The 12,636-nt window shown below is 40.8% G+C and overlaps 2 protein-coding genes across 30 annotated transcripts in view; one reads left to right on the forward strand and one right to left on the reverse strand.

Moving 5' to 3' along the window:
• Nucleotides 1-3,407, forward strand: part of dnc (phosphodiesterase dunce) — a 331,146-nt gene extending 327,739 nt beyond the window's left edge. For all 25 annotated transcript variants that reach the window (XM_067358185.1, XM_067358186.1, XM_067358188.1 and 22 more), the window contains one exon: nucleotides 12-3,407. In XM_067358185.1, the coding sequence (XP_067214286.1) occupies nucleotides 12-814 (803 nt within the window). In that variant the 3' untranslated portion in view covers nucleotides 815-3,407. The remainder of the gene's footprint in view (nucleotides 1-11) is intronic.
• A 245-nt stretch (nucleotides 3,408-3,652) lies between these two features.
• Nucleotides 3,653-12,636, reverse strand: part of LOC105678911 (uncharacterized) — a 264,119-nt gene continuing 255,135 nt past the window's right edge. For all 5 annotated transcript variants that reach the window (XM_067358228.1, XM_067358226.1, XM_067358227.1 and 2 more), the window contains 2 exons: nucleotides 9,977-10,177; nucleotides 3,653-9,649 (listed from right to left, as the gene is read on the reverse strand). In XM_067358228.1, the coding sequence (XP_067214329.1) occupies nucleotides 9,540-9,649; nucleotides 9,977-10,177 (311 nt within the window). In that variant the 3' untranslated portion in view covers nucleotides 3,653-9,539. The remainder of the gene's footprint in view (nucleotides 9,650-9,976; nucleotides 10,178-12,636) is intronic.

The raw sequence follows: 12,636 nt of genomic DNA on the forward strand, positions 1-12,636 counted from the left end.
TCTTCGTTCAGGCTCCGAACTCGCGCTGATGTACAACGATGAGTCGGTGCTGGAGAATCATCACCTGGCGGTCGCGTTCAAGCTTCTGCAGAACGAGGGCTGCGACATTTTTGTTAATATGACGAAGAAGCAGCGGCAGACGCTACGGAAGATGGTCATCGACATGGTTCTCTCGACGGACATGTCGAAGCACATGTCGCTGCTGGCCGATCTGAAAACTATGGTGGAGACGAAGAAGGTCGCCGGGTCCGGTGTGTTGCTGCTCGACAATTACACCGATCGCATTCAGGTGCTGGAGAACCTAGTGCACTGCGCCGACCTGTCGAATCCGACGAAACCTCTAACTCTCTACCGACGATGGGTGAGCCTACTGATGGAGGAGTTCTTCCTGCAGGGTGATCGCGAACGGGAGCAGAACATGGACATCAGTCCGATGTGCGACCGGCACAGTGCCACCATCGAGAAGTCACAGGTTGGCTTCATCGATTACATCGTGCATCCACTCTGGGAAACCTGGGCGGATCTGGTGCATCCGGACGCGCAGGACATCCTGGACACCCTTGAGGAGAACCGCGACTGGTACCAATCGATGATACCGCCTTCGCCGCCGTCGGACGATCAGCAACAACTGGCGACGAATGAGCAGCAGTCGGACAGGATACACTTCCAAGTGACGTTGGAGGAGGGCGACGAGACTGGCGAGACGGTGGAGGGCGGTGACACCGGTGACGGCGGTGGCGGCGGCGAGTCGACGTTTTCAAATGAGGACGCGGGCGGTGAGACAGAGGAGAACGCCACAGAGGCTGGGATGTGACGGAGGCTCGCCGGGATTTGCAGGAAGTTCCATGAGAAGGTGCAGCAGAGCTGGTGGCGCGTGCGTCAGTGACATTCGCACTTAGCCGCATCCAGCCGCCGGTCCCTTTGTATCGACCTATGTCGCGCCGACCGGGTCACGTGAGAAGAGGCGGCCGCGATGATGGGAGCCGCCGTCTCGGTCGGGAGATAAGAGATGACGTCCTCACGACGATGGAAAACCATGGCGATATGCGAGGATGCGTCGAGATCGCTGCGCTTCGGCTGGGCCTGGCGCGAGAAGACGAGAGGGCTCGTTTCGTTATCGCTATTGAAAGTTCCGTCTTCGTGTCTCATTGAATTCTATCAACCGGGAGGGACGAATCTCTTCACAAAGTACCTGCGCAAATGAAAGCGGCAGCTGTATGTTTGCGATACCGAGTGGGTGGCAAAATGTTTTTTTTTTTTTTCATACACACACACGCGTGTAGAAGAAGGAGGATTTTGATACGCGATGAAATGTACATCGCGCACCAATTGTCGTTTTCTTCAATGCGTACGATGGAGATACGTCGCCGTCGGAGGCTCGAGAGGGAATCTCTCTTCCAGAGCGTGCAGGATTTTTAACAACATATCAACAGCATTTCAGATAACGTGCGCCAATGTAACTGAGCATTATTTGTTTTTTCTTTTTCATTTCGCCACCTATTCCCTTTTTGACGTGGCGTGCATTTTGATTACTAACTATTGTATACATATATCAATAACCGATGTTCAAAATTACACACGCGATAATATCGTATCCAATTCGATTAGCGCACGTTATCCGAAATACACACGCCACATTGGAAAGGAGCAAGTGGCGAAATGGGGAACACAATTAAAACAGGAAGGATACTCAGTTACAGTTAGAAATTATTCATCCTTTTTGGTTCTTCAGCGATTATCCGATAGTCACCTACTTACCGGTAGAAAGAAAGATATCTGTCTTTAATCGTAAGATTTTGTCATGTTCGCTTCGTAGATGTAGAGAAGTCCGTAATCGAATCGTTGTAAGCGAAAATGAAAATCCAGAAGTAGCCGCGTGTCTATAAAGGAAATGCTAGAGCAAACACGTAGAGTATTACTCATCGCTTATATGATTTGGAAAAAAGCGAGCGGAACTCGCTTTTCTTTTTTGCCAAATCATACAGACGATGGGAGAGCACCGAGCAGCAGCAGAAAAGGGGGGAAGAGGGACAACCGAGATAAGGGGACAATTAATTTTAGTACACAACTACGTCAAGAGCTGGCCTTTTAAGTTTGTATTAAGATTAATTACCAGAGCCGAGACGCTTTCTTCTTGCGAAATATACAACATACATAAAAGAAAACCCACACACACACACACACACAAACACACTCACATACATCATACATACAAACGCACACATAATACAGACGCGATACGTACAATTACAATGCGAGCGAGGATATATGTATATCGATAGATGTTTTTAACCAAAGAGTAATATAAGTGATTGTTATTAAGTCGATTGCCGAGCGTGCTGTTCACCAATACGTTTTCCGATGACGAATATTCTAGCGACGGTGCGCACGAGTCGGTCTGGAATCGAGAGAGAGGAAAAATATCCTCATCACGGATGTCCCAGAATCGCTCAAATCTGCAAACTCGATCGGCATTCGCGGCGCAGACACTCAAAAAGAATTGAAAAAAAAAAAAAAGATTTGGGATCCGCGCCGAATGCCGAACGTCTGCCATCGGTCTTCTTAACGTACAAATTTGCCGGCGTCGTGCGTGGATTCTCTCATTTGGACTGAGCTGTACAAAAAGTGTTTGAATTTCGGGGGGTGTATTGGTGGAATGGCGACGACCTGCGCGCCTGCGATAATATCGGGATTTCGAAATGGAACACGTCTCTGATGACTGATGAGCGAGTGTACTGAAGATCAGCCTAAAAACAAAATTAACATTATATTACTTATACTAACAATAAGTCGTAAGCTTGCCATCGACTGCGCGGGACAAGACGCGGAAATTAGGGCATGCGAGAGTCTGATCAGACGTGTGTAAATGCGGCGGTAGCTCGGGCTCACGTAATCATATGTTTTCCTAATCGTTAAGGGAATTACCTAATCGCATAACAGAAAAGAAAATTAAAAAAAAAACTACGGAGAAAGCAAAATCTCTATGTGTGTTGTAGACAGTGATCTAGTGAGTGTTTTGGTGCTGGCCACCAAACTTAGCGTGTAAGAAAACTCCGAGAGGTTCACGTGAATTTGCGACTATGTACATTATTAAGTCAGGGAGGAGAGAGAGTTAACTTAACGAAGTTCTTAGGGCGTAAGCAACGAGGTTATAATAATAATGATAATATTAATAATAATTAATGATAATGATCATAACATTAATCATAATATTAACATCATCCTGTTATTACTAAATATTAATGAGACATGTAACGATTTAGTAATGATAGTATGATAATGATGATGATGATAATGAGAGAAAAATAAAAATATCTGTTTGATTGCTGGACAGTTAAATGAATGTATTAATATCGTGTAATCGTCGTACGAGATATATGTGTAATAAAACATATTTATTGTCGGAAGCCCCGTCTTTTCTTTCTCCGTCCGATAAAACAAGTGTTTAAGAAATATACAGATACAATTATAAAAATATTGGATAAACATATGATACCGAAATATTCATCAAAACCTTGTCATTGAATAACAGATGCTTTATACAGGGATTTTAGCAAAATAAAGATCCAGATAATTCAATAATTCAATTCAATTGCAATTAATTTTCGCAAAGGAAAGGGATAGGTCGACATGGTGGAATAAAAACTATAGATTTGTCTTAATTATTTGTAAATATATTATTAAGTATAACATCTATAATATAATAATAATATAATAATGAAAAACCATTTAGATTAATAGGTATCATTGTAATATTTTAATCCAATAGTAAAACACTCAGTTATGTATAGATTCTTGATAGCTTTCAAGCGTGGATTTTTTTAGAGTAGTAGTACCTTCAGATCGCGCATATCACGGTGCAGAATATTTTTCCATCGACTGTTCGTCATATCTCCCCTACCATAATACATACAATAGTTTTACAATGTCGATGCCGTCTCCTCTAACTTCTTATTTTATAACTCCGCGCTATTCCCGTACGCGCTTACACGGAACAAAGCTGACATTTTCTCCGATGAAAAAAAAAAACGTTTCTCACAGGCTGCCTTTTACATCGTGAGACCAATTACTCTTAATCTATCGTCGTTATTGCGAGTACATATATTGAGATGCCTTAAGTTGTGCAGTAGCGCTTCCTCCGATCGAAACTCGAACGACACTCAACCACCGAGCCGTACGCCTCGATAAAGATAACACGTTGCGAATCGTTAACAGAAACAGGAAGTCTCGACATATCCGGATTCACAGTTCAATTAACTATCGACGCGTGCTTAATCAATCAGCAGCGCTCTGTTGCATGTTTTTTTTTTTTTTTTTTTTTTTTACATTGTTGTTTATGCAAAATTGATCGAAATTATCAAGTAACTCGCTAAGACTAGAGACGGTAATAGTCGTTGTGTCGTGTTCTACAGATAGTGACGTGTGCGTGTGTTCAATTACAATTGTATGCGGAGGAATGAGTCTTCCTACGTTATAAACATCCAGACATTCATTATTTAACCGGTTAATATCCGCCACTTATAGTTCTGTCTCTTTCGTACGCCGGTAGATAACATTGAAATTTCTCGTGAACAGTCTTTAAATGTGTTGCACGTCCTGTCTGTTTTGCAATTCTCTTTTAAATCTTCACCACTCGCAAGTTCGAAAACGAATGGTAAAATGAAGGGAAAAGGTAGCAGCTCTCGCGACACGCGTTCTACGCGTCCGATTCGGAAGTTTGAAAGCGGGCTACTTCGATGCGAAATCGAATATTGTTACACGATGACAGAGGCAACTCAATAGCGAATGCGAGTGCAACTACGTGGACTACGTAATCACAAGAACAGAGTTTATTCTCGTCGACGCGGCTAAACGTCGGCTCCGCTGGATAACTTTACAACAATAAAAACGTAGTATATATATATATTTTTTTTTCACAATATGATTTATCTTTAAATATTTCTGTATATTTGTATAACTATGTAACCTTCGATATAAATACCCTGAAGTCTACACTCTTGCGACTATCGTAAAATTAAATTCACCTGCAGCTCGTCTCTCTTTTACCCCTCTTCTCTTTTTATACCGAATATCTTTTCGCGTCGACGTACACGACGCGAGATTACACCCGTCACTATTCGGATCCCCTTTAAGTCTACTATGTACAAGGTATCATAATTTCCCGCAGCCTTCATCCCTGGGATGCAACCTAAATGATGGCCCGCAGAACGTATGTATTTCACGCTTGCCCTGATACTGTACAATACCAACTTGTAGAGCTGGTTCGTGGAACAGGATAATACCAGCTCGCTATACTACAGGATACTAACTGACAGTGCGCGAAACGCACGTGTTGAGGATCGCGGTTGCATCCGAGGATAATGGCTGTATCTTTACATAAATAGTTAAAGCAGCCGGCACTCTGAGGTCCTCGATAACGTTCTGGCAAACATCGCTTGCAGTATGCAAAATGAAGAAATTGGCAATCGTGTACAACTGTCGACGACGGAGAGTGCAATCTCGTCCCACTAAGAATATATCAATCTTTCATATATACATGTAAAAATTGAAAAAGAATCAGCTTCCAAAGATATGGTATCATAGATAAAAAAATCAAATGCCATAGGAAAGGATCGAATCTGATCGAATAATCTGTCTTTTTTGCTTCTTCTATTTCCATATCATCGTTCCTTATATTTTGTTGATTTTATCTAATAGTGTACAATTTATAGTCAATATTGAATTGTCACGTAACTCATTGTATTTATATTTATGTATTTATTCGCATGTATCTAACTGTCCGAGTATGCATATGTTCGATTAGTTTTCCGTCGAATACCGTTCCTGTCTTGCGATCAGAGCCCTTAAAAAAATAGTCCGAATAAAAAAACATATGTATTTTATCAACATGTCAGTTTCTACTAGATCGTATCAAACGATCGCACTGTCGTCGTCCCATAATCCGTTCTTCTTTTTATACAATAGCTTTCAATACTTTAAAATGTATTTAACGAAATTTGATGCATGATCAGCTTCTCTAATCAATTAATCGTATAAAACGCAGAAAACATGTCTCTATTAAACGATAATTCTAAAAAATCTCAAAAACTCAAAAAAATTTTTTTAAATTTTAGAATTTTATTTCAATTTATCAATTTCAGATTCTTTTGGATAGTTTCAAATTATTTTTATTTTTTCGGTATGACAGTTGAACAAACATTGTTTTGCGTTATTCGAGATAAAGCGGCTGCATTTTTCGGAACGTGTAAAATATTAAAAAAAAAAAATGGAAACTGTCACGTCATTTCGGCATTAAATTTAATACATTCATCATTCGCGCTTTTGCTACGCAGCTAGTAACTTGCTAAATTTATTATTCTTTTGCAATAAACTGAATAATTCGATCCCCGAGAGCTAAATATAAATATAAACATTACTTACGAATAAATAAGTATTCTATAATTTTCCAGATAAGGCCCTTCTATATTTTATATAATCCCCCGCTTTATACTTTTATACTTTTTATGTTTCATATTTTACATAAGTATACACACATATACGTGTCATGATAACAGCGTATGCGCTAGGCATAAGCGTCTGCGGAACGCGAAGCACAGAAAACTCTTTCTTGGCGCATATTGCTACGTCAATTTTTCGCCGAGTTATAAGCATTTTAAAAATCCAGCGCGGGCGTACCGTCTATGAATGAACCCATCGCACGCCTGTGTTTGCGTACGTGTGGCTTGCGTAAGCTGTTACGTAACTATTACGGTACTACGATCAGCTGGTCAGCTGCTCGGTGGAAGTAGGTCGGGCGAGTGTCACGTGACTGCACCGTCAGCCGGCTCCGTCCTCGAGATCAGTCGAAACATAACTTTCACAGGTCGATATCGATTATCAATTTTTTCGCACAGAAAAATCGTAGCGGATTGAAATGAATTTCATTTGAAAAGTAGGACTCTAGCATTTCTGACAAGCTCAGAATCATTTGTCTCGAATAATTGATTCGCGAAGTATCGCCGATTAATTACAAAAATAAAATTAACCCTTTCGGTACGGCAACATATGCGCCTCATGGCGGTAACAAATGTTTCTCAGACAGCATATTTTTTTATATGCCCTCCGTATCGAAAGAGTTAAAAATCACGTCTGATTTTCTTCAGAAGAAATCTGAATGTTATCGTAATATCGCATGCAGTCTAATTTTCCTCTATTGCTTCTTTCTTCTCTCAATAGCGATATGTTGTATTACAATGATTTTCTGTCGCATGATTATTCGGTAATTATTATGCATCGAATAATATCAATTTCAAATTCGTCACCGATGCTATACAACATTTCCAACATTTTGGTTCATATTATCGAGAAATTATTGAGCGGATAAACATCGCTTGAGTTAAATTACTCAAACGTAAACTGAAAAGTTCAATCAAGATACCTTTGCAATTAATGTGCGTTGTAATAATTTACTTTACCACTCATTGTGCAAATTAACATTTGCAAGCTTAAGATCTTATACGTCAAAAGAAATGGCCAATTGTAATAATATTTTATGTTTACCTCAGATTGTTACCATCTCAAATCCTTTCACTGGTACGTTTTCGTTTTTCACATTACGAGACTCGCGGTAAAGATCGCGCGGCCGAGATTTCTCCCGATCGTTTCACAGAAACTTTCGATGGCGTACAGTCGGTATCGACTTCACATTTATCGCACGAGGATTAAAGTTCAATAGCGGATCAATGTAACATTTTTACAGAGAGCTTACAGGCTAAACGCTTCTTCGATAACTATCTCTTCTACGAGGTGTACAAAAAGAAAACGAGATTCTTTCGAAGCAAGGAATCCATTTTTTTTTATCCGTTAATTCTGTCTTATGATACTAACAGCGATAGTAGTTAATTATAGTAATAATCGTTCATAGTCGGTGGTTATTTTTTTTTCTCTATTTTACAGTACCTTCTTTCCGGCTTCACGGCAAAGGGCGATTCGTGCCACGAAGCTTTCAACGGAAACGCGTATAATATAAAGGTTGGACGTGGCAGTTTTCTTATTCCTCCCTAAGTAAGTACATGTCTTGTCCGTCGCGTTCAGAAGCGTCGAACGCGTCCGGCGAATGTGGCAGTGGCTGCAGAGCTACTTCTAAGTAAGTAGTATAGTTTTATCACTTCCTTTCTGTCTCTCTCTCTCTCTCTCCCTCTCGCTCTCTTTTTCTCGTTTTTTACTCCCTCTCAATCTATGAGCAACACTCATTTCGTATAATATTGGCCCCAGCACCCTTATTATTTTCTTTTATTATTATATTATCTCACGCAACAACTAATACAGGCGCAAGGAAATTGCATTATTTGTGCTAGTAGCAGATAGTTTACAAGGAGATATTCTTTTTCATTTTTGTAAATATAGAGAAGACATCAATAGAAAAATTTTATACACATTTCTCAATACATTAAATAAATACTGAGAAATAACACTTACACTTCAGTGACTAAATAAATATAAATTTTATACACAAATAAATATATATATTTCTGTATCTATAAATAAATATAAATTTTATATAAAAATAAATATATACTCTGAACGTAATGTAACAAATAAATACACATCATGTGACATCTCGTTAGAAGATACAGTCTATAAAAGATAAAAGCACAAATTGATACCGAGTCCATTATTTCCGGTCGCGGCCTCGGAGCCAGCGGCTTTTTTCGCGAAACTCAATGTTTGCATCAATAAATTGTCGTTGAGTTCCTCGCATCTTCAAAGGCAAACGTACACCGTTATATAGTAACGCAAATCCACGCCAACTCTACCTACGAAGACATTCACCACGCAACACGCTCTTACCTCACAACGTTCGCATTCTTTCCGAGAGAAACGAGTTACTCTATTCTGATACGTAATAAACGAAGTTTATTTGTAAAAAACCAATTTGGCATGATTTCATATTTTATCACGATATTTACATTTATTAATGACAAAATCACTTTTACAAGTAAAATTATTACAAGTGAAATAAAACGGAGGATATGAATATTTTGTAGCTGCCGTATTAAAAATCATACATAATATTTTGGCATTAAGTTTCTTTAAAGCAATTTTTTCATCTAATTATTTTCGCAATAAGACGAATAATAAAGTTTTAATAAATGGTTGTACCTGCTTACTCCAATAATATCACCGTCTCGATCGAGTTCTCGTAAACTGGACGAGCGTAGGAAGATCGTGTTCCGTTGATTGCATCGATTTTTATGTACATTCGTAAAGCCTCGCTTCCGCGCGCGGCTCTGCCACATTCGCGGGCCTTGCGCAGTTATATGTATACACCTTATCCGTTTCAAACTTGTCTTTATTATTTTTTTTTCATCACTTCACCCATTTCTTCATTATGGCCACGCACATTGCGCTCACTTACGTTCTAAGATTGATTATTAGTTTACCCCACCGTCTCAGAACGTTATATATAATCACCACAAACGCAATATCGCATTAAAAGTTCTGTGTTCCTTCAACTATTATATTGCCACCGGTACGTGGCGCGTCTCGGCTCAGTGGCATCACCTCGCGATGTATCTAGCGAGGAGAGCGCCGAAGAAGACGACATTGAGAAGAGACGCCGGCACTCGAAGCGTCCACGCAGTCGCCGACGAAATATCGCCGCATTGAGCTGAAACAATCAACAATTTTCCTTCAATTTTATCAGAATAAAATGTATAGAAAAAAAGAATGAAGTATATGAGAAAGTAGAACTTTGAGGCGCTCAATTCGCAGTCACAAAATAATGTTTCAGTTTAAGAAAATTCGATGGACAAAATTGTTTTAAATTGTTTTTTTGATTAAATCAGGAAGACTTCATTACTAAGCGTGGGCGAAATTGGTGACTTGTAATGCTATTCAATAATTATAATTAAAATAGATCGCAAAGTTAATGTACATAGCAGCGAAACTCGCGTAAGTGGAGTCGCGTGTTGAGTCCAGAATTAATAATGCTCACCATGCGACGTGAGGTTAACCTGCCACGAGACTGGATGGTGATGAGAGGCCCTCGGACAGGAAGCGAGATGGCCCGTCACCGAGAGTTCAGTTCCCGTCGTCGCGGCGGACGCGCTGTAAACGAGGCAGTAACGTCCGACGTCGGTGCTGGCCACCAAGTAAACGGTGTCGTTCTCGATCCAAGTTCCATGGCACAGGTACTCTGGAAGAAAAGCAGCGAATAATCGAACAGAATGAGAACCGATAAAAAAATGGACCGCGCGAGTTATTTTCTCTGCGCGATAGATGCCGAGGCAAAGCCGCATTAAACTTCTCGATTTTTTAAAGTACCGCGAGGCAAAGTGAGATTACAAGTTCCGTCGTAACTTTGCGCCATAGGAGAAGTTTTTAAGACTGTCTGAAGGGCTGGGCAACAACAACAACACGCTTAAGTCACACGGTGAGCGAATTTGACAGAGCAGCTGGAAAAAGGCCATAATTCGTTAATGAGATTTGGCATCCTGCCTGTTTTCAGGTTTGTTTCACACGATTTTTTTCACAATTATTCTAAAAAAAATACGAAAAGGAAAATAGATCGTGAAGAAAGCTTACAAGTTACTGCTTGATATTAATTAAAAGTTGCAATAAATTGCACGACAAAGAAAAAAATAAAGGAATGGTGTTAATGCACCATATTTCGAAATGTTAATTGTGAATATGAATTGCTTCATCAGAGCGTGTACCGCTGAATTCATTGCTCGTAATTTTTTTTTACAACAGTTTCGCCTTCTCGGTAAATGAGATGACCATAATACCGCGACCATTCAATTAACGTGCCCGATAAAAAGCGAGAAAAATATGATTCGATCACTCGGAAAGTTTCCTTTATGTCATTTTTACGGCGTTCGCTACTCCACGTGTCTTCCGGCCGTAACAATGCGCGCGCGAAGGGGAATAAACGAAGGCCGTAAATCCTTCCGACACATCGATATCAGGCGTGACGTTTCGAGCGACGATACCTGATCGTACTTGCAAGATAGTAAGATGAGAATTTACTGCGATCGCTCGACAGCTCGTGACTTCGCGTAAAAGAGGAAACGCGAGACCGCGCGTCGTGTTCAACGACGAGGCGGATGGCACCCGTCAGTGGTAAAAAACTAAGCGTGATAAGCGACGTTGATGCAGAGCCAATGCAGAATTTTCTACCTGTTGTTCTGGACACAATCCGGTACGGAAAGAACTCGATTGCGCCTAATAATCGATCATCGTGGACGAAATAATTCGGTAAATATTAAGAAAATTACATTTTATTTCTCAAGATAATGATAAATTGATTAATTTTATTTCGCGTTTAAAATTTCTCGAGCGAATTAACAAAACACGAAGAAAACGGAACGAGCGTAAGCACCGTAACAAGGCTGAAAACGCAGTTCTAAATTCGTCGAAGCTTTCGAGATTAGCGCGCACAATTAGTCACGAAAGTCGGAGGAATTAGAACACGTGTTCTTACTGTCTTCGCTGTATACAAACGATCTTGATTCTACAACGCGATTAACGATCGCGCGCGCCGTGGAGTCGCGATGCCCGATACGACGCTCGCTCTAAGCCGCGAGCCAAGCGAGATCACGCTGTTTATACGCGAAGTCTTAATGGCCATTTTGCCTTCTCTGCCGTTGTCGTCGTCCTCATCGTCGCCGGGTATTCTACGTCTCGGAATACAATCCCGTGTCGCGAGGCATCGGGCTCGAGTGCCTAAATCCTCGGTTGTGTCAACATGTCCCGCGTAACTCGCGCGCCGCTAAAATAATTCCCGGCTACGAAACGCTCTTCACAACCGCTCTGTAACGTACGAACGTCCTCGCGGATTACAGAGAGACACCATCGCGCGCGCTACGCGTCCGTATCACTTCAGCGGGGGATATAATCCGCATTCTATCTTTCCGGAAATCCAGTTAATCCGAAAATCGCTCTAAATTATTTTCAAATTACTTTGTCGTTATTGTTGTTGTTGTCGAACTAATACTGACTAATATGAGCAGCTTACACGGACGTTAATATATAGCAATGCTAAAACAGGATCATCCATATCCTGAGTAATTATTTATGAATCAAAATCAATGAATCCTTACAATAATAGCTCTCGCATATAATTTATTAATAATTATAATTAATAATTTATTATTATTAACCGAGTCGTTTTTAATAATATATTAAATTTAATAAATGAAATAAAAGCGCGAAGTCTCATGAAAGTTGCAAATCCAAATGACCGAGCGAATCAGCGGGCGGCCACCAATCTGCGACAAAGTGCGCGGCGAAAGAGCACAGGACGTCGCGTCAATTTTTATGTATGGAGTCAAACGAAGTGCACGAAGTTAGCGCAGGCGTAAGCAAGCACTATATCCCGGCGACCGTGACGCCTTTCCACAAACTAACTATCACCACTTGTGATAACTTTGCGCGAACTGTGGGACGGGACGGGACAAGAGGGAGGGAGGTGCGGGTAATCCGATAAGATGTTCCTGGCGGACGTGCTCCGGTCCTCCCATGTCGAGTCTTCGCTATCTCTTCAACGTCTCTGGCTCAAACATTCTGCTGAAGCGCGAAGCTACCCCGAAGAGAGTACACCGTCGAAGACAACGGCGATGATCGCCGTCCGTCAAGTCTTTCGAACTGTCGCGT

This window comes from Linepithema humile, chromosome 6 (genome assembly GCF_040581485.1).
Source record: "Linepithema humile isolate Giens D197 chromosome 6, Lhum_UNIL_v1.0, whole genome shotgun sequence".
In the NCBI taxonomy this organism is placed as follows: domain Eukaryota; kingdom Metazoa; phylum Arthropoda; class Insecta; order Hymenoptera; family Formicidae; genus Linepithema; species Linepithema humile.